Source organism: Polypterus senegalus, unplaced genomic scaffold (genome assembly GCF_016835505.1).
Source record: "Polypterus senegalus isolate Bchr_013 unplaced genomic scaffold, ASM1683550v1 scaffold_124, whole genome shotgun sequence".
In the NCBI taxonomy this organism is placed as follows: Eukaryota; Metazoa; Chordata; class Cladistia; order Polypteriformes; family Polypteridae; genus Polypterus; species Polypterus senegalus.
In genome coordinates, this window is record NW_024380480.1 from 13,935 (window position 1) to 37,196 (window position 23,262).

The 23,262-nt window shown below is 42.8% G+C and overlaps 1 protein-coding gene across 1 annotated transcript; it reads right to left on the reverse strand.

The window, feature by feature from the left end:
• Positions 1-536: 536 nt before the first annotated feature.
• On the reverse strand, positions 537-22,742 carry LOC120520229 (E3 SUMO-protein ligase ZBED1). Its single transcript, XM_039742757.1, has 2 exons — positions 22,607-22,742; positions 537-2,203 (listed from the first exon to the last, which is right to left on the reverse strand). The coding sequence occupies exons 1-2, from the start codon at positions 22,740-22,742 to the stop codon at positions 537-539; spliced, it is 1,803 nt and encodes a 600-aa protein (XP_039598691.1).
• Positions 22,743-23,262: the final 520 nt, after the last annotated feature.

Consider the following 23,262-nt stretch of genomic DNA (forward strand, 5'->3'; position numbering starts at 1 on the left):
AACTATCAGTACAACTAAGTGTGAAGTCGACTTAGTGAAGTTCCAACACGTGACAAAATTCACGCTACATGCGTCGCCGCTAATGACAGAGGAATTTTTTTTACTCACACTTGCCCTCAAGCAAGGCCGCGTCTTCCATTGACATTTTTAGTTGGCCTCGCCCCCTCCCTTCATCGTGTCAATGTACCATAACCTCTGATCATGTGACAGACCCAACCTTACCCATCAGTACTGCAGCTCCAAATTCCACTACAAATTTCAAACTACCGTAAAAAAAGATCTGAATAAGAATTTTGTCATCGAGAAATTAAAACCAGTACTAAAATAATACAAATATAGTAATTTTACAAAAATACCGCTAAACGTAACTGAGTTTTGGAGAGATTTCTGTCGCCAGGTCATAAACACTATATCCATTTTGTTTTTTCATTTATGAGCCTGTACAATCCTGGAGTGTACACCTACTCACAATAAGCTCCCGATGTCACAACATGAAAAAACTGTCTAGTGTATATGCCTGCTAACAATGAGCGATTTTATTCAAGGTTGTGGTGTAAAAAGGTGAGCATGTTCACATGTTCGGGGCTGAGGGCAGATCGATGGAGCGATAGCGCGTGCCCACTGGAGGTGAAAAGTCTGGCCGAAGGGACACTCGTGGCTGGGATGGACAGATATTTCTGGGCCACGTTAGACAAGAGGGGCATTTCTGCGGTGTGGACCTTCCACCATGCCTGTGGGTCATCCTCAATGCTGATGGAGGGAAGCGACAGGTAGAGCTTGACTTTGGCTTTCAGCCATTCTTCCATATATTCACTGTCTTTTTCACTCTTGTCCTGCTTCAATGAAATAATGTGTCGGAGAAACCCGGACAGAGTTTTGTTTTTCCTTTTAGTGGTTGGAGAAGTGCAGGTGCTCTTCTCTTCTGGAGAGGCAACGGATGATTTTGATTCAGACTCCTCATGGGGTGCTAGTCTCATGGCTTCCTCCACACATGACTTAATGGTGTCGTCAAGGTTTTCTGAGAAGCATCCCTTGAGCCTGGCATCCACAAAGCAGCAGATATCCAGCACTCTCTTCACTTCGCCCGAGTATCGGAGCTGTAGCAGGTCGTCTCTCATGACTTGTTTCATCTGTTTGATCAGCGTGCTGTCTTCTCCTATCTCACCAAGTATTTCAGTGGTGATGTGTTGCAGGATGGGCTTCAAGGATGAGAGGGTAACCCTATCCTCAGTGACCATGGCATCTGTGAAATCACCGAGAAGGGTCAGAATCTGGCTGACGTCCTCCAGGACAGCAATGTCTGTGTCCTTGAGCATGAGATGCCACGCGTTCTTGTCCGTGGCAAGTACAGCACAGACGGCTTGCTGCTGCTCCAAAAACCGGGAAATCATCTCAGCCGTAGACCCCCATCTGCTTGCCTCATCCTGGATCAGCGCCTGCTCGGGGACGTTCAGCTCTTCTTGTTTCTTTTTCAGTTCCCGCCTCTTTTTCCAGTTCCGCGCAAACGCATGGACCAAACGTCGGCATGCTTTGACTGCACTGTCAACCTGAGGCATCCTCAGGACTTTTGAGATGGCCAGGTTTAAGTTATCCCCGAAATATCCGATCCACATGCAAGGGAATTTACCAAAGGCTTTAATCAAGTTTGCAATGTTGCCCGTAGTGATTCCCGACAGATTTTCACTTTTGATTTTCCACTCGTGCAGCATGTTTTCAAAAACTTCCAAAATGTTGTCTGGCATGTGTTCCTCAGGGAAGAAAAGGGTCTCAAGGCAATGGGAATGAAGCTGCCAGTCCAAAGTAACACAGTGGGTAGTGAAGCTTATGAACGTCTCACACCCACTGCTTTGGCGATCGGCGCTGCTGGTTGTCCACTGGTCAGCGGTCACCGAAAACCACACACCCATAGCCACTTTCTCTTCAATGCTGGCATGCAGCCTCTCGTTCATCTTTGGAATTTCGCCCGTCGCAATGAAATGCCTATTTGGTACCATGTAGAAGGGGGCTGTCTCCCTCATCAGATGTAGAAAGCCAGGACTCTTGACAATCTGCAAAGGCATCTTGTCCTTGGCGAGGAAATAAGCCACCGCGCCATTCATGCCTTTGCCGTGCTTGGAGGCAGAGTCGTGCTTAATCGACTTCAGTGATCCCGAATTGGTGGACTGGGATGCAGTTGATTTTGGAGTCGGCGTGCATAAAATATCTTGAAACGAGACAAAAATAAAAAACAAATATTTGAGAAGTGAGACGTTTAGACGCCGTTTTACAACAAAGGAGCCGTGTACATTGCACGGAGACGCTGATGGCGCTTCTGAAAAAACTTCTTTAAAATAAGCCATTAAGGATTCTGGAATAAAATGGCCAGACAGACCAAAAATATTACCTTTTATGAGTTTATATGATCATTCTTGTCACATGGATGGAGAACTTTAGAATTCTTCTAATTCTACTAATTCTTCTACTTGCCACATGCTAATACAGTGGAACCTCGGGTCACGTAATTCTTTCCAAAACTCTGGTCACAACCGATTTGGTCATGACTTGAACTAATTTCCCACATAGGGTTGTATGTAAATACAATTAATCCATTACAGACCATACGAGCAGTATGTAAATTTTTTTTTTAAGATTTTTAAGCACAAAAATAGTTAATTATACCATAGAATACACAGTGTAATAGTAAACTAAATTTAAAAAGACTGAATAACACTGAGAAAACCTTGAACAGAGAAAACTAACATTGCAAGAGTTCACGCTATAGCCTTACTAACCGCTGTAAACACTTTTTAACGAGTTTTAAGCACAGATAAAAAAATTAATATTTGGAAAATCCGTAATTTACACAAAAACTAACCATAAACAACCAAGAAAACTAACCTTGCCTGAGCCAAGTTCTGTCATGAAGGAAGTGAGGAGCAACTGGGTGGCGAGGAGATTACAGTTTTGAGGTAAAGTTCCTCTGCGCGATGCACATCTGAACGAGAAAAATGTACTGTACAGGGAGAGACTGAACACGTGCGTAAACCACCGGTGTGTACGAACCGGAAGGGAAATGTAAGAGAGCACAAAGAGTTCACAACGAATGCACAGGGAGAGACTGAACACGTGCGGAAATCATCAGCATAAGAAACGGAATGGAAAGCTTGTTTGTCACCTGAGTGTGTGGTCGTGAACAGATACAAAAGTTTGGCAAACTTTTTGGTCGTAACCCAATTTGTACGTGTTCCGAGACGTTCGTGACCCGAGGTTCCACTGTACTACTCTCTGGTGCCGGGATCAGTGGATAGAACGTAGAGATCTCAAAATGTCTCTCGTCTTAACGGGTACAGTGGCTTCAGTAAGCGTTTCCCCTCTTCAAGCAACAATCAATACCTCAGAGTAACAAAGCAAAAGCAGGATTTTAGACATTTTTTGCAAATTTACTAAAAATACCCTATATCGCCCAAAGTATTGGGACTCCCCCCGCCCCCCATAAATTACTTCCATGACCACAGGTTTATAACATCGAGCCCCTCGGCATGCAGACTGCTGGATTCTACAGACATTTGTGACAGAATGGGTCGCTCTCAGGAGCTCAGTGAAGTCAAGTTGGTACCGTGATAGGATGCCACCTACTGTATGCAAGAAGTCCATTCGTGAAATGTCCTCGCTACTACATATTCAGCTGTTAGTGATGTTAAAACAAAATGGAGGCAATTGAAAAGTAATTTTACAAAAATACGCGTATTAAGTAAGCGTAACCGAGATTTGGAGAGAGCGACTCAGCCACGAAGTGGTAGGCCACAGAGCGGGGACAGCGCATACTGAGGTGGGCAGAGTCAATAGCTACAGACCTCCAAAAGCTCAAGAACAGTGCAGTAGAGAGAGAGCTTCATGTAATGGGTCACGGCCGAGCAGCTTCAGCCAAGCCTGACATCACCAAGTGCAATGCAAAGTGTCGGATGTGCTGTAGTACTGTGAAGTCAACCAAACACCACTGGACTCTCGAGAGCAGTGCAGACGTGGAGTGATGAATTACGCAATCTGATGGACGGGTCTGGCCAGGAGAACGGAACTCGCCTGACTGCATTGTGCAAAGTGGAAAGTTGGATTATGGTGTGGGGTTGGGCTTGGCCTCGTTAGTTCAAGTGTAAGGAACTCTTAATGCTTCAGCATACGAAGCCATTTTGGACAACAACATTTATTTCTATCGCACATTTTCATACAAATGATGGAGCTCAAAGTGCTTTACATGATCGAGAAAGAGAAAAAAGACCAAATAAATCAGAAAATAGAATTAGGGAACACTAATTAACATAGAATAAAAAGTAAGGTACGATGGCAAGGGAGGACAGAAAAACAAAAAACTCCAGACAGCTGGAGAAAAAATATAAAATCTGCAGGGGTTCCAAGGCCACGAGGCCACCCAGCCCCCTCTAGGCATTCTACCTAACATATATGATCAGTCCTCATTGTAGGGCAACATGACTGCACACACACCAGTGCACAAAGTTAGGTCTGTAAAGACATGGAGGAGCGAGTCTGGGGTGGCTGCACAGAGCCCTGACCTCAACCCACTTACCACCTTTGGGAGACTGCGAGTGAGCCGGGCCTTCTTATTCAACATCAGTGCCTGACCTCCTGATCACAAAATTCCCATCAACACTCTCCTAGACCTTGCGGAAAGCCTTCCCAGAAGAGTGGAAGCTGTTAGGCCAACTCCAAATGAAGAATGGGATGTCACTAAAGTTTATGTGTGTGTAATGGCAGGCGCCCCAATACTTTTGGCAATAGAGTGTAAAAATCTGAACGATCACATCGACACAAGTGCTCATACCCTTTAGTTTGACTCGGCGTTTCAGATTCAATTGATCATCATTGAGATGTTTCTACACCTTGTTTGGAATCCAATCTGTGGTCAATTCAACTAGCTGAACATGATCAGGAAAGGCTCACAGCGGCCTGTACCTGTAGAAGGTCCCACGATTCAGCAGAAACCAAGACATGAGGATAAAGAAATTGCCTGCTGAGCTTAAAGACCGGATTGTGTCGAGGCACCGATCTGGAGAAGGCTACAGCAGCACAGGAGGTTACAAAGAGTGCAGGTCAGGTCAGGTCAGGCACTGGTACAGCACATTACCGCACCCACCACATGAAGAAACAGCTCAGGACCCTGGTTGGCAATCCACCAGGCAGACATGCGGTTCAGTCCCACCCCCACCTGGAAACGGCCATCTATCTGCTGCAGCCTTGTGTTCCATGGGTGTCCCCTTGGCCTCAGCAATGAAGGATCCTGTGAACCGGACCACCCTCGGGTAATCACGCCACATGGCCTTAGTACTGTAACTGACGACCTCACAATGCAGATAATGCACCTCATTTCGACTCCATGAGCAACACAAAGTCAAACCAACGGTACCCAAGGATTCTCTGAAGAGACACACATGAAGGAGTCCAGTCTTCGTCACTGGATAGTGTCCATGTCTCACAAACAGGAAGCACCAGGACTCTAAAGACTTGGACCTTCATCCTTTGCAGAGATATTGGGAGCACCACACACCTCTTTCCAGTGACCTCATGACCCCCCATGCTCTCCCAAACCGTCTACTGACTTCATAGGAAGAGTCACCAGAGAAGTGAATGTCACTGCTGACGTAAGTAAACCCCTCGACGAAGTTGACACTCTCTCTGCAGACACATCCATAATTCTTAATGGGGAAAAGTTTGTAACAACTGAAACAATTTCTGGAGCTGGCTACCCACCAAGCTGAAGGTCTTTGGAAAGCGAGGTGACCAAGAACCTGATGTTCCTTCTGGCTGATCTCCTTGAGGAGATGAGAGAAACCTTTAAGATGGACAACCACCACTACACGCAGTGGTAGCGCTGCCCTCGCAGTAAGCAGACCTGAGTTTGTTTCCCCGGTCCTCCCTGCGTGGAGTTTGCATGTTCTCCCCGTGTCTCTGTTGGTTTCCTCCCACCATCCAAAGACATGCAGGTCAGCTGTATTCGCGATCTTTCTAGTGTGTGCTTGGTGTGTATGTGTGTCCCGCGGTGGGCTGGTGCCCTGCCTGGGGTTTGTTTCCTGCCTTGTGCCCTGTGTTGGCTGGGATTGGCTCCTGTAGAACCCCGTGACCCTGTGTTAGGATATAGCTGGTTGGACAATGGCTGACTGACCACCAGTACATCACTCCATCAATCTGGGCTTATCGACAGAGTAGCCTGGCAGAAGTCTCTCCTGAGCAAAAGATGCACGAAAGCCTGCTGGGAGTTTCAAAATGGCACCTAATGGACTCTGAGACAATGAGACACAAGCTTCACTAACCCAGTTAGTTATTTGGCCATGTAGACCCTTAACTGGGTGACAGTTTCATATTTCTGTGCACTCTGTTAGCCTGTAGGTGCCTTGAGCGGGGAAGGCACTATATATACATAAAATGTTATTATAATTATTATCTTTCCATACAAATTCAGCAGCCACGGGTACCAGAATATCATCCACAAAGTTCAATTTCTTGAGGCAAATGCTCAGGCAATCGCATTATTTCTCCTCCGGATTGTATAAAATCTGTCTTGATATTTCAGAAGTGGTTAAATTTAACCACTGGCTATAGTCGGCTCCCAGTGCCATTTGCCAGCACGCCAGAGCTGATCAGTCCGTGCCATCCATCCAATGAGCAGCCAGCTCATGACCACTGGCGCCCCTAGCGAATCAGCATCACCGCCCCTGGGATTGAGTCGCTGTACTAGACGAGCCTGCGAGTGTCAGCCAGTTCAGTTACTGAATTTCATCAATGGCGTCAGCTGCACCTTGCAGAGCCGGGCCTGGAGGTATTTTCACTTGAGACAGGAGGATAAATTTGTGCCCCTATGTTTATAGCTTTTTATTACTAATAAAGTATTAAATAAAAATACTTACTAGGGCTATATCTTATGAGGAAACGCCAGTTTGCTTAAGGTATTTGATTAACATTGCAACATACATTTGGCTTTTTTTTTTTTTTTGTGATTTATTAATTTTCATTTTTCATCAATTTGTCGCCTTTCCCATTATTCGTTTGTCTCACTCTTGTCCCGCCCTGGCACCCTGTACATATTGTTGTAGTAGTTTTTATAAATAGTTTTTACAGTTCATTGGCTGTGTGTAAAATCATCAGTGCTGCAGTAACGGTGATGCTCTTGGTATGGAAAGATGTGTTCCATTAAAATGTCACTGGGTGAATTGTGACGTTTCCTTAAAAAGTGCTTCAAAAAATTATTTAGCGCCAGGGGTGCATTAACCCCCAAAATATGTGGCAGTTTAAGCGTTAAAAGAAATGTGCGTATGTAGTCTGACTACTTTCTATAGAGACGACTAACACAACGCAATACTCATTTTATTGACACACCATTATGATCGCAACAGACCTGAGCGTAAAGCAAGAAGTAGACGCCATTTGCAGGACACAGTCGCGTAGACAAGCAGTAAACCGTGCTGCGTGCAGTCTGTTCACGGGGGTCTCCAGCACGTCGCTCGCGAGCTACCGGTCACTCGCCACTAATTTCCAAGTAGCTCACCAAAGGGTTAATGAATCCTACAGAAAATTGAAAACTCGATTAGTTAAATTAAGGGTTGGCGATCTTTCCAAAAAAATCATATGACGATCCTGAAATCTGAACCGCAATCTGTCTTGTCAATGTGACATACACTTAAGAGAATATCCAGACTCAGACTCATCAAGACCTAAGTAACACTTTATTATAAATTAGACATTAAGCCCCAACAGTAGTGCATAAACATTAGTAGGAACAGTCTAGATTAAATGGCAAGGACCTTGACCTCATTCTGTTTCTTGTCTAATTTTTTTTTTCAAAAATATTTTTGCAAGAAGCCTAAAGTAAAATAATAATAAAAATGAAATAGAAACGTATGACAATACAGTAAGTATAATTAATATTGCCTTAATGTAAACCTTTGTAACAATCTGTAATACACAATATCTGAAGAAGAAATTTAGGAAAAATTTTCTCTTTTTTTACCTCATGAAATTTTTCTATAAAATTTCATTACAGACAACATTTCTTTTAAATATTCTGTCTGAGTTTGCCTTGTTCAGGACCATCTACAACCTTGAGAACAACATCTGGAAAACGTCAGACTCTTGATAATGCAACATATAACTGACCGTGGCTGAATACTGCATGGTTCTGGCAAGTAAATGCCAACGTTTTCTAAGGTTTGCTCTTCAGAGTCTCTCTCTTTTAACATTTTTCTGACGCTCATTTTCTTTTTCTTCAATCGATCTATTTGTTCGTATTTTTTTTGTCTTTCAGCCTTTCTTTTGTTGATGTTTACTTGTTGAGCTGACCGTTCTTTCAGGAGATGTTGCTTATATAGGATTTGATTGTCTGTGTCTTTTGTGCTACTTGACGTGTCCTTTTTTTTTGGGTGGCATGTTGTTAGTAGATACGTCCGTAATATTTTCTCTCACAGTAATACTGGCTTGTATGTGGCTGTAATATGCGTCACTGTATTGTGTGCCTTTAAATTTCTCTCGCAGTAATACTGGTTTGTATTTCCGTAAAATGCCTGTAATTTTCTCTGACAGTAATACTGGCTTTGATGTTATTAATATGACTTTAATTTTCTGCCACAACACTAGACAATCAGCAGAGTGTCCTCAGCAACTGATGTAATGTGTGGTGTGCAGCTGAAAATCAACAACAACAACAACATTTATTTCTATAGCACATTTTCATACAAACAGTAGCTCAAAGTGCTTTACATATTAAAGAATAGAAAAATGAAAGACACAATTATAAAACAAAATAAATCAACATTAACATCGAATAAGAGTAAGGTTCAATGGCCAGGGCGGACAGAAAAACAAAAACTCCAGACGGCTGGAGAAAAAATAAAATCTGTAGGGATTCCAGACCATGAGACCGCCCAGTCCCCTCTGGGCATTCTACCTAACATAAATGAAACAGTCCTCTTTGGATTTAGGGTTCTCACGGAAGGGCTTGATGATGATGATGGTCACGTAGACTTCTGCCTTTTAATCCGTCCATCATTGTTGGAGCATCATGAAGCTTTGAGTAGGTGGAGGTGGCACAGGCCACCACCACAAAGAGACCGGAAAAGAAACAGAAAAGAGAGTAGGGTGCAGTACCGATTTTAGAGCCACCATGAATAGTTATTTTGAGGAGATTGAACATATAGAGTATCAGGATTAAGTTAAATTACGATTAAAATGATGTTATAAAAAGGCCATGTTAAAGTAATGTGTTTTCAGCAGTGTTTTAAAGTGCTCTACTGTATCAGCCTGGTGAATTCCTATTGGCAGGCTATTCCAGATTTTAGGTGCATAGCAGCAGAAGGCCGCCTCACCACTTCTTTTAAGTTTAGCTTTTGAAATTCTAAGGAGACACTCATTTGAGGATCTGAGGTTACGATTTGGAATATAAGGCGTCAGACATTCCGATATATAAGATGGGGCGAGATTATTTAAGGCTTTATAAACCATAAGCAGAATTTTAAAGTCAATTCTGAATGACACAGGTAACCAGTGTAGTGACATCAAAACTGGAGAAATGTGTTCGGATTTTCTTTTCCTAGTTAGGATTCTAGCAGCTGCATTCTGCACTCGTTGCAAGTGATTTATGTCTTTTTTGGGTGGTCCTGAGAGGAGTGCGTTACAGTAATCTAGTCGACTGAAAACAAACACGTGAACTAATTTCTCAGCATCTTTCAGTGATATAAGCGGTCTAACTTTACTTATGTTTCTTAAGTGAAAAATGCTGTCCTAATGATCTGATTAATATGTGATTTAAAATTCAGATTGTCAACAATCACCCCTAGGCTTTTTACCTCCGTTTTGACTTTTAATCCTAATGTATCCAGTTTATTTCTAATAGCCTCATTGTATCCATTATTGCTGATCACTAAAATTTCAGTTTTCTTTATTTAACTTGAGAAAGTTACTATTCATCCATTCTGAGATACAAGTCAGACATTGTGTTAGTGAATCAATAGAATCGGAGTCATCAGGTGCTATTGATAAGTACAGCTGTGTGTCATCAGCATAGCTGTGGTAGATCACGTTGTGCCCTGAGATAATCTGACCTAACGGAGGCATGTAGATTGAGAATAACAGCGGACCCAGGATAGAGCCTTGTGGAACACCATATTGGATATCATGTGTCTTTGAGTTGTAATTCCCACAACTAACAAAAATTTTTTCTCCTGCCAGGTAGGATTCAAACCAATTTAAGACACTGCCAGAGGGGCCCACCCATTGACTAAGGCGATTTCTAAGAATGTTGTGATCAATGGTGTCAAATGCAGCACTCAGATCTAAGAGGATGAGAACAGATAAATGGCCTCTGTCTGCATTCACCCGCAAGTCATTTACTACTTTAACGAGTGCAGTTTCTGTGCTGTGATTTGTTCTAAAACCCGACTGAAATTTATCAAGAATAGCAGGTTTATTTAGGTGGTCATTTAACTGCATAATGACTGCCTTCTCCAGAACTTTACTTAAGAAAGGCAGGTTAGAGATGGGTCTAAAATTTTCAAGAGCTGAGGGGTCGAGATTATGTTTCTTAAGTAGGGGTTTAACTACAGCAGTCTTAAGACAGTCTGGGAAGACCCCCGTATCTAATGACGAATTTACTATGTCAAGAACATTATCAATTAGCACGCCTGATACTTCTTTGAAAAACCTTGTTGGTATCGGGTCAAGGACACAGGTGGAGAGTTTTAATTGAGAGATTATTTTCTTTAAATCAGGTAAATCTATCCTAGTGAAAGAGTTTAATTTGTTTATAACAGGATGCTGGGGTTTAGGAGGATCCTTAGTGTTGGGGAGATATACTATGTTATTTCTAATATCATTAATTTTTTGATTGAAAAATACAGCGACAGCCTCACAGGTTTCACTGGAAGCACTTAGGAGGCATTCCTTTGAGCTACCTGGTTTAGTAGGCGATCAATTGTTGAAAATAAGACTCTGGGATTACTAGGATTGTTATTTATAATCTTGAGAAATATCAGCGTCTCTCAAGACGGACAGTGTTATTGTATTCTGTTATTTTGACTTTTAATATTTCGTGGTGGATAGTAAGTTTACTCTTCCTCCATTTACGCTCAGCTCTGCGGCGTGCATGTGGCGTCTCCCCAGCAAGTATTTTAATCTGTGCTGGCATGTAACTGATTATTGTATGTGTGGCGTCTCCCCAGCAACGGATTTTATGTGCGCAGCCACGGCTACCTAATCAGCACTCTCCCAGCAATTATGTCTTTTATTTGCTTATCATGCGCTGCCGCGGCAAGGCCATTCACTGTGTGCCCAGCTTCAAGTGTGTGTGCGACCAAGGTGCCGCATGGGCGGTGCATGGTGCGATGTTCGTCGCGGCCCCACACATACGCACTTCACCAGAAGACACTCACACGGACACCTGGACGCACACAGGGCTTTTATTAAAGAGGATATAAACAAAGTTGAATTCAATTGTTCTCTCATTCGCTAGCTAAGCGGAGTTAAGGCACACGCCCCGAAGCTGGCACTTGAGTGAGGAAGGCCCCGTTGCGTGTTTCTCGGGTTTGAACACATACAACATTACCACAAGCAAACTATGATACACAACGAATGAGAGAAGTTGCAAAAACAATCGGATGTTCATGGAAATTATAGAAAAAAACCATATTTAAATCCGTTAAGTAGTTCTCTCATGAAAAGCAGACAAACATACAGACAGACATTGGATTTTATATATTATATATTAATAAACCTTCAAAATAATGTGCAGTAAAAGTCTCAGCAGCATTTCTGGAGCTTAGTAGAGCCAGATAACTAGAAGAATCTTCACCAAGCAGCTCTGAAAATCTCTTGTATATATTTCTCTTCTTGTTCGTCCTGCTTCCACTTCAAAACCGGTCCCGCTCACACGCAGCCGACGCGGCATTTCTCGATTTCTATTCGTCATCTTCCACAGATAACTCAACCTCCTGGCCACAGACCGTACTGTTTTAAAATACACTGGCACATTTATCACCAAATCTCTCCACTATACGCTACCACTTCTACCTCTCCAGGATATGGACAGTTGTACGCAAAACAAGCGTATTCAGTTTATGTGGGTTGAAAAGCTATGAGAATAAACACTAGAAAACGTGAGTAGCTCTCGGCCATTTTCATTTTATAAAAGTATCTCTCCGGGGAAAAAAGGTTGGAGACCCCTGCCTTTGACTTATAAAAGAGGGTCCACTAATCCAGACACGTTGGCTGGCACAGTGGCCAGCGCTCATATTGCAGATCTTCGAGGGCTCGGGCAGGTGATGTTTAAAAGGAGATGAACGCGATTTACTTCACAGTACAGGAGGGACTAAACATATTTATAAAATGCAAGAAAATGATCATGTTTGGTGGGGCGTGGGGAAGAAATTTACCGGCACCCCCCTACAGGTTGTCCTGTTCTCCCCATGAAACGCAGGAAATAAAACAAAGCCGGGAGAAAGTGTTAGTCAGTCTTCTTTATTATCTCCAAGTCTTGTAAGAGGTAACCGTTACAGGAGTGCAAGCAGCTTATTAGTACAGTAAGTGTCACCAAGGAGAAGAAGTCGGCCCTGCGCTTCACTGATTAGATCCCATTACATAATCAGAGCACCGCTTGGCTCTACCTGTAATGCAGACTGTTAATTAAGTCAGCGGAGGATTTTGAGAATCGTCTGCAACTCAACTTCAGCAAAACCAACGAACTGCTTGTTGACTTTCACCACACTAGACGGCCTCTGCGTCTGTTAAGCGTGTAAGTAAATGTATGTTGCACTTCTTATCATCGCCATCCTGTTTCCTGCCTTGTGCCCTGTGTTGGCTGGGATTGGCTCCAGCAGACTCCCATGACCCTGTGCTTAGGATATAGCGGGTTGGATAATCAATGGATGGATATTATCCATCCATCCATCCATTTTCCAACCCACTGAATCCGAATACAGGGTCACGGTGGTCTGCTGGAGCCAATCCCAGCCGACAACGGGGAACAAGGCAGGAACCAATCCTGGGCAGGGTGCCAACCCACCGCAGGACACACAAACACACCAAGCACACACTAGGGCCGATTGAGAATCGCCAATCCACCTAACCTGCATGTCTCTGGATTGTGGGAGGAAACCAGAGCGCCGGAGGAAACCCACGCAGACACGGGAGAACATGCAAACTCCACGTTGGGAGGACCCAGGTCTCCTAACTGCGAGGCAGCAGTGCTACCACTGCGCCACCATGCCGCCCTGGATATATTATATTATATTATATTATATTATATTATATTATATTATATTATATTATATTATATTATATTATATTATATTATACTAGCCAACCCGCGGCGTACCATACACCGCATAATCAGGCCGGTTTTTAAATAATTTTTAAGCACTGGGAGAAAATTAACATTTGAAAAATGTAATAAATCAGCAACAAAAGCAACATTGTAACAATGCACGGAACGAACCAACACACAATCGTCCGTAACTGAAAACTGGCGGACCGCAATCAGAAGAATGATCAGTTGTCCAGGACGGAGGTCAAGGTGATGTGCTTTCGCAGTGACAGCATCCATAAGTCCCCTGTATTGCTCTACACACAAATCTTGTTGATGTGAATGAAGGTAATGTAGACGCGCGCCTTCTGTTGTGACATATGCGTCAGCGATGTATTGCTGGAAGAGTTTGCCACTGGAATGCAAGACACTAAATGAAGATCTCATGGCAAGCCAGAAAGCATAAAATTGGAGCTGTGTGACTCGCGTTCTTTTCGCGCTTCGCTTTTCCTCAACATGGGTTAATTGTATGTGCCAGCCTGTATCTCCGTAAGGGAATAGCAGTGAATAAACCATGGGGTCACAGTTCATATTGAGAACAGAGATACGTTTGCAAGCATCTCCCCTTCGATATATTCAAATGTCGCGTTGTGCAGGAGGTTCCCCGTCTTCACCTACAAAGATAGCAGCAACATCAGTTTGACAGGACGGGGCGTTATACCTTCTCATATCCAGACCTGGATTTTCCGTGAACACCATTCGTACAGCAGTAACAGAGTAACCGTGAGTGATAATGTCAGGCATTTGCATGTAAGACTTTGCCAAGGGATTAACCTGCCGTATCATGTTATCTAGTTGAAGCAACAAAATGTCACTGCTAGCGCTATTACATTCCTTTTGCAAACGTTGACTGGTAGCCTGAGCAGAATCGAAGATATATAGCTGACCGTATTGTGGTGACGTCTCAGGATTGTTATATAAAGGAGAGACCTGGTGATAAATTTGACCGTGGATTCTGAAAGCATACGGTCCTTGTCCAGATGGTTGAGCGATGTGTGCGCCCTTTGACGCGAAAGCTAAAGCAGAGTTGTATTCCCTGATATGATCACAGTAATTTCAGGACAGCGGGTTCTTGTCAGTCAAGAGGTCTTCTAATAAAAAAGGGGGTTTGGATAGCGGTGGCAAAGACACCTTACCGGCATGACAACACCTAGTGTAATGTCTGAATTTGTTGACCTCTGCTGACCAATGAAGAGCATTGCAAGAAGCACATCGTGCGGTAGGAAGGCCAATGTTATGTTCTTGGACGTGAATGACGGTATCTTCTTGAAAAGCTGCAGAAAAGTGAATGCGATGTTTGTGCATGAACGATCAAGTGCTGTGTTCACACTGAAGAGAATTGGAATGAGTTGTGTCGAAGCATTGCTGGCAATGTTCACATTGCATAGTTCGTTCAGTGGAGTGTGTTTTTAAATGCATGTTGAGAAATCTCTGCACTCGAAACGTTTTTGAACAAATCGTGAATTCAAAGATCTTTTTGTTCGTTCAGTGGAGTGGGTGTGTAAATGTTCTTTGAGATATTTCTGGCGTGTGAAGGTTTTGGAGCAGTGTTGACACTGAAAAGAATTCATCAGGGAATGTGTTTCAAGATGGTTAGTAAGGTATCTGCGTGCGTGAAAGTGTTTGTCGCAAATTTTGAATACAAATCTTTGCATTGAATGGATCTGTATATGGTTGTGGAGATCCATCTCACCTGTGAAGTCCTCGTTACAAAATGTGCAATTGAAGGTGAGAGTGGAATGAGTTCGTAAGTGTTTTTTGAGAGCGCGAGTTGTCTTGAAGCATTGTTGGCAAAGTTCACATTGCATCATTCGGTTAGTGTTGTGTTTTTCAAATGTGCGTTCAGATATCTGTGCACTCTGAAGCTTTTGGAACAAAAGGTGCATTGAAAGTCCTGTGGAATGCGTGTGTTCAGGGGAAGGTGTCTGTAAATGATTTTCAGGAAGAGGAGAGTGGGCAGGTGACGTCACGTTAGTGTGGCGAGCAAGTGGGTGTGCACATACCGACAGAGTCAAAAGATGTCACCAGAAGGTAATCACGTGGGTTTTTGAGAGGCATGAGAACCTCGTAATGTCCATGATCCAAAGGACCGCTAAAGAGCAGGGATATGAAGAGGCGCTGGGCCGGATTGTAAACTCGAGGAGAGGTATGAGGACGTTCTTGGAAGTAAATGCTGATAGTAGCTGGAAGGATTTGGGACATTGCCACAATTTCTGCCTCGACACCATAGACTCCGGACGTATTCATATAATCAGCGTATTGTTGAGCAGACTGTATAACAATGCCTCTGTGACTAAGAACAACGGCCACCACGTCACCGAAGTTATCCCAATGTTGGCAAACAAAGCTAACAGCCATGTTACGAAGTTTGAGAGCAACAGTTTCGTCAATGACATTTCTCCAATAAAACCCCACTAACAGAAACAAACAGTTACCTGAAGCAGGAAATTCTATAACATTGAAAGAAGTGTTGTTTCCATGAAATACATTTGAAGCGGTAGCCATGGAGGGCAAAAGAATAGTCAACGTGGCTCACAGCTGGGTTTGGACCACAGCACAGACCAAAGCGAGTGAGTATGTGTTTGATGAGCTGTTTGAGTTGGCGGGCAGTGGTCTGAGGTGCATTCTTGAGTACGTGGGAGGAGGGGTAGAGTTTCTGGGCAGGGCTTCGTTGTTCCTTTTGCATGGTTTTTCATGGTGGACGCGGTCGGGTGTCGAAACCAAAAAGAATAATGAAGTCAACGTGGCTTAGACGTGCATGTTGACTCCTAGCACAGACAAAAGGGGCTAACTGGGTGGTTGGTGAGTTTTTGCGTAGGCAGGCAGTGTGAATGCCTAAAGAGCGAGGGTAGACGCGGATCGGTGAAAAAGGAGTGTTAGTGGGCAGGGAAACGTCTTCCGTATTTCTGCAGGAGCATCTAAGAAGACGCATGTTTGTCGCGGATGCGAATTGCTGTATGTAGCGTGTAAAACAGTTTTCTATGGTGCACGCGGTAGTGCGTCGTAACCGAAAACTCGGTTTTTAAAGACTGCTTACTTCATTGTGTTTTAACCTCACTTGTAAAGGATTGTTTTAAAGATCGCATGGGATACCCCTCGCAAACCGTTTTACACGCTGCATATGATGATTTACCTCCGCGAGAAACATGCCTCTATGAACAGTCAACGTGCAGGTGAATGTGGCCTCTACGACAGACGAATATAAATGATACAGTTTCTTCTGTGTCATTGTGTCGGAGTCGGTGGGCGTGGCTCTGCGAGATGTCGTCGTATCCAATGGTCTTGGAGTTGGTGGGCGTGGCTCCTTTCTGAGTGTCGCCATAGGTGTCTTACTTGTCTGTGGCTCAGTGAATCCACGCCCTTCCGGCATGCTTTCCATGGTTGTCTTGCCTTAGTGAATCATATATATAGATTATATTATTGTCCTGCGGTGGGCCTGCACCCTGCCTGGGGTTTGTTTCCTGCCTTGTGCCCTGTGTTGGCTGGGATTGTCTCCAGCAGACCCCCGTGACGCTGTAGTTAGGATATAGCTGGTTGGATAATGGATGGTTGGGTGGACTTATTATCTTGGTCAGTGGTTCCCAAACGTGGCTCTGGGGTCCCCCTGTGCCTGCAGGTTTTTGTTCCAACCAACTTCCATTTTTCATTGGACTAATTAAGTGAGCCAAGTTATTTCCCAGTTTCTGTGTTTTGGAGTCAATGTAGAAATTAGAAAGTAATTATTAGAATGTAATAAGCAGTTATATGGGGAATATGTACTTTTATTTTAAGTCATTAACCATATTTCCAACCTAATTTCCATTCTACTTTTCCACGTGTTCTGGTTATTTAATTGATTATCTACTAATTAGCGGGTCTGACACTCAAGTCGTTGCTGCTTTCATTATCCTGGGTGTCTGCTATGTCACTATTAAGGTTAAATGAAGGGAGCAAACTACACAGGAAAAGGGGAAAATAATAGGAAAAGAAAAAAAGAGAGTTAAACATTCACAGCTTAAGAAAAAATAGAAATATTTCTAAATGTCTTATAAATGTAAAAACCATACTGTTGTGTTTTTCTGAATGCAGAATAAGAGAAGAGTTAAAGAGACCAGCTCATTAAATGACATCAGTTGTTATCAATTATTATCACCGATTGTTAATCTGGTTGGAACAAAAACCTGCAGCCACAGGGGGTCCCCAGGACCGAGTTTGTGAACCGCTGATCTAGGTGGACCGTGCAGCAGTGCGAGGAATGAACGACAGGAGCCCAGGCCTTCCACAATATACAGTAATCCCTCCTCGATCGTGGGGGTTGCGTTCCAGACCAACCCCCAATAGGTGAAAATCCGCGAAGTAGAAACCAAATGTTCGTATGGTTATTTTTATATATTTTAAGCCCTTATAAACTCTCCCACACTGTTTATAAATATTCCCCGCACAGTTATACAGCATAATCCCTTTGTATTCTCTTAGATATTAGGTAAGATTCATTGAACACACTGTTTATATACAGTAAAACCTAAATATTATTTTAAAGATATTGATTGTCTCTGATATCACATGTTACAGCCATTACGATAGACATGCCACCAGCAATAAATACGTACAATGCAACAAAAATAGTATACAGTAAATGTGTGTGTACAGTGACACTAAACGCACGTACATGTACTAAGTACTGTAAGTAGAAAATTAATTATGGTTACTCACCAACAATGACACGATGACTTGTCCGATAACAATGAGTTTTATTTTACTGCACAACAAAGGAGAGCATTACAGCCCTTAAAGGAGCCACTTTAGGCGATTGTGTAGCACTGCCTTGTTCTTCTTCTGGCAGTCTTCAATCCAAATCCCTAAAGCAGATTCCATCCAGACTACTGCCTTATTACATCCACTTACAACTTGTTTTGCACCCTGGTTAAAAGGACACTGCGTCGTAGATCTTATATTCCTTTCCTACTTTTAAATAAAAGAATCGTAGCCTTCAACAAATCCAAAACGTTTACCTTTTCGGCAATCGTTAACATCTTCCGTTTGTACTTGGGCACGGCCCCTGAAGTAGTAGCAGATCGTTTTGGAGCCATAATGAAGGGCTTGACTATGCACAAAGATAAACACAAAAGAGCACAACTCTTTACACAGCGAAACACGTTGATGCTGAATGAGCGAGACGAGACTTCATGGTTAACACTGCATTCAGCACGCAGGAACTTAACTGCGTGCTCTGATTGGTTAGCTTCTCAGTCACCCGCCAATAGCGTCCCTTGTATAAAATCAACTGGGCAAACCAACTGAGGAAGCATGTACAGGAAGTAAAAAGACACATTGTCCGCAGAACCCGCGAAGCAGCGAAAAATCCGCGTTATATATTTAGTTATGCTTTCATATAAAATCCGCGATAGAGCGAAACCGCGAAAGTCAAAGCGCGATATAGCGAGGGATTACTGTACTTCTCTTTATTACAAAAGCCTACAGGAGAAAACATCGGGAATAAGTGCCAACAGTTCAAGGCTTAGAAAAAACACATCACATTGGGTCGTCACTCTCCATCGGTACTCCAAACACTTGAACATTTATGAGGAAAAGTCTGGGATTGATTATTCTCTTCACACGTCCGTCCAAACGCTGCATTAAAACTATCTACAGTAAAGCAGCAGCGCCAACTGCAGATACTGAAGAACCACAACAGCTGCCATTTTCATACTCAGTAAATCAGGGGTCCTCAAGTCCACTCCAGGAGGACCCCTGAGGCTGCAGGTTTTCATTCTAACCCTTTTATTAATTAGTGACCTGTTTTTGCTGCCTAATTGACCATCTTTTGAATTCATTTGAATAGACTTGCTCTTGATGACTCAGATCCCTTCATTGTTTCTTTTTCAAACAATAATGAGGTACAAAATGAGCCAAAACATGACCAGCAACCTACACCCATCATGCATTATCTGAAAATAAAAGGGGTGGAGGTCTCAGGAATGTTGATTTGCTCAGGTCCACAAAACATTTGACCGGAGCTCTAAGAAAAAAGAAATTCCGTGTCTGCTATTGCACAATGGCAGCAGCAACAAGCCATAGAATTAAAGAACGGGTTTAATTAACAACAAAACTTGGTGCCTAATGAAGCCACTGGTTGGAGTTTGAGGCCCTGACTTAGGTGGTCTTCTGTTAGCTCACTCACTTCACATTTCATTTCAGTTTGGGTGCCATTTAAGGAAAGAAATGAAGAAATTCTGGAGAACAAATCTTAAAAATCAAATCAATTAAAATGAAAGGAAAAGGAGTTAATTAGCAGCAAAAACAAGTCAATAATTAAGAAAAGAGTTAGAATGAAAACCTGAAGCCACTGCAGCCCTGGACTGGAGTTGGGGTCCCCTGCTCAAGAGGAACCCTCAAGACCAAAAAATTATGTCCATCATAGAATACCTGAAAATAAAAAGGGTGAAGGTCTCAGGAATGTTGATTTGCTCAGGTCCCCAAAACATTTGACCAGAGCTGTTAGAAAAGTAAAGAGAAATCCACAATTCCGGACGTGTCTGCCATTGCACAATGAGAGCAGCAGCAAGCCATGGAATTAAAGAACGGGTTTAATTAATGACAAGCCACTGGTTGGAGTTTGAGGCCCTGACTTAGGTGGTCTTCTGTTGGCTCAGTCACTTCACATTTCATTTCTGTTTGGCTGCCATTTAAGGAAGAGAACTTAAGCAATTCAGAGGAACAAATACTAAAAAACAAATCAATTCAAAGGAATGGAAAAGGAGTCACCACTTAAGAAAAGGGTTAGAATGAAAACCCGCAGCCACAGGAGCAGAGTTGAGGACCCTCTGCTCTTAGAGTTTTGAGTTTCCATACAGAACAGAATGAGGTTTTTAACGGACCACCCACACTCTTCTATGGACTGGTTGCTGACCAGACCTTAACGCAACCAGCTAGTTGGAGTCTGAGGCCCTGACTTAGCTGATCTCCTGTCAGCTCACTCACTCACTTCACATTTCATTTCTGTTTGGGTGCCATTTAAGGAAGAGAAATGAAGCAATTCAGAGGAACGACGGAGAAATTCAGGGAAACAAATCTTTTAAAAAACAAATCAATTAAAGGGAATGGAATAGGAGTTACAGTGTACCTCGGTATACGTTCTTAATCTGTTCCAGATCCTTTGACGTATACCAAAGAGGATGTATACCAAACAAACTTTTCCCATAAGAAATAAAGGGGAAATGATTAATCCGTTCCCATGAAAATAAATCCTATTGTTATTGGAATATTATACATTGATGGGGATGTATAAAATAATTTAAACACAGCTTAATACTAAAATACATAAGTACAAAAGCAATTAGATGAAATAAATGAAAATTTAACCTCACTTTACCTTTTAATAACATCTTTGTTTTTCACAATCTTAGATACCGTCATTCTCGGCATAAACCATGCAGCAGTCATCTCCCGGATACGCATGCAACCTTCATACTTTTCAACAATCAATTCAAATTTACGAGAAAAAACACAAAATCACGTGAAAATTCACAGAGAGTTATAGCGCGGGATGTTCACTGAATGCTAGCAACTGGCGTACTGACGCTCTTGGGCAGTCGTGGCTTTGTCTAGAGAGATGCAAACAAGGGTAGTGTGCGGTGTTCTAGCACGCGAGTCGCATTCCAAAAAAACGTTGTATACCAAGTTGGAATTATTCCAAAGCGGACGTATACCGAGGTACCACTGCAATTAGCAACACAAACGGGTCACCACTTAAGAAACGGGTTAGAATGAAAAGCTGCAGCCACTGCGGCTCTCCAGGTCCAGAGTCTGAGATCCCTGCAAGTAAACAATTACAAATGTTAACGGTGCAGAACATGAAGCTTTCATTTTAGTTGACTTTTAGTTAATTGTAAAGATAATGAGCTGCAAAAATGAATCAACACTGCAGAATGTAATGGCAGTTTGAGATTGTATTTTTTTCTTCTTACAGAGACCAGAATATGAAACATGGTTGATTTATCGAAACAACGGCATGCAATACAGACGGTCAGTACAGCCGTGAAACAAGGGGAGTGGCTCGTGAAAAGTAGGCGGAGTCTAATAATGCTGCGTTTAGGGGCGTCACCTTAAGAGCCTCAATCAGCATGTCTGAATCGGTCTGCGGCTTCGGACTCTCTTGGATATTTGCGCAATGGAGTGCACAGATCCCTCAAGAAAACGAAACAAAACTAAAACGAATGCAACGTTAGTTGGCCTGAATATAAGTTTTGAAGTCTAAAAATGAAAAAAAAATTGTGAACAAGCATGTTTTAACAAAAAAAAAAAAGTTGCATTGATGGAGCGCCTTTCATAAACCGAAGGTAATTTTACATACAGAAGAGAAAAAAAAAATCACACACCAGGCAAAAGTTCGGCGATGAGCAAGAGGGGCCACAAGAGGGGCAGTGCGCGTTCCCGCTGATCTCAAAATGCAGCACCGGACTAAACCAGTCGGGCACTCCGTGAAGCGCGCGTGTCACACTGAGACTTAGCGGAGTGAGCCTCACGTGAATAGCCGTCTGCTTACAGTCGAGGCTCAGTCGGTGCTGCGATCTCAAAGTGTCCGCCATTAACACAAGACGGGCTGAGACAGTCCACGGTTATGTGCGCACACTCGGGAGATTTAAGGAGCGCCGGGAAACGATCAAGGAGAAAATCAGTGATGGAGACACCGAGGAGAGAGCGACATCTACAGAGGGGGTGTCTGTGACTATTATGGGATGGCTTGGGAAGAGAAAGTTGGCTGAGCAAGAAGGAACACTTGAGCTGGACGAGTGGCGCAAATCTGTAAGAATTTGAGCTGCTGAATAATCACTGATATCGCGTTAAAATATCTGCGATGATTTTTTTTAATTACATCTTGCCTGAAGAAGGGGCCGGAGATGCCTCGAAAGCTTGCATATTGTAATATTTTAAGTTAGCAAAGAAAAGGTGTCATTTTATTTGACTTCTCACTACTTAACACAACCACCCGAAACGTTTTAATTAAATCCAGTTAATCTGACTGTGAGTTTTACGTTGCAAACGAAGCAGAACCAAATTAAACGCAAGTCTGTTAATAGCAATAGCAGGCCACTGGCACTTGATCGTTATTATTATATTGTTATGACTTATCATCTCATAATTATATGACTTGCTACCTCATTATTACGACTAAGTTTGACTAATATGACGGTACGCACTCTCTGGTGGGCATAGTGGAGAATTGCAGGCCTCTTTAGTGTTTTAAACTCCAAGCTCCTCCCAGTTGGCGCCCAGTGGAGTCAACGTCACCTCCTTGGAGCTCCAGGGTGGAGGCTCCGGGCTGCAGAGATGCACACTTGGTGTCGATTGAAGCGAGTCTGAATATCAGCTGCTGCCCTTCGACAGGTGACTGAAGTAGCCGTCTCTTCTTATTGCTAATCCACATTTTAGCAGAATTACAGCAGCTTTGAATCCTCATAAAATATCACCAGTGCGTATGGAATGCAAGCAGCCATCACCTGAATATTAGGGTGGGATAAAACTAAAAGTGTTTAAGAAGTGTACCTGATAAAGTTTAATGTCAGGATTTATTAGCAGCTGATATTGAAAGTGTGGGGTCAGACTGGAGTCACAGGGACCACTCACCTCATCACAACGGACTATCGTGTGTCACATGGACACACACGGGGACAAACACACACAGCAGGACACAAACACTCAGACTGAGGATCTACATTCATCGGCCTCAATAATGAGCTTCATTGCTGTGAACGGAAGAATAAAACATTCATATGACATCACCATATTTTTTGCTGCATTCTCAATTTACTTTAAAATTATAATATATATATATATATATATATATATATATATATATATATATATATATATATATATATATACACATATATATATATATATATATATATATAACTTATTACAAAACTAGCTGTGCTGCATGTCTA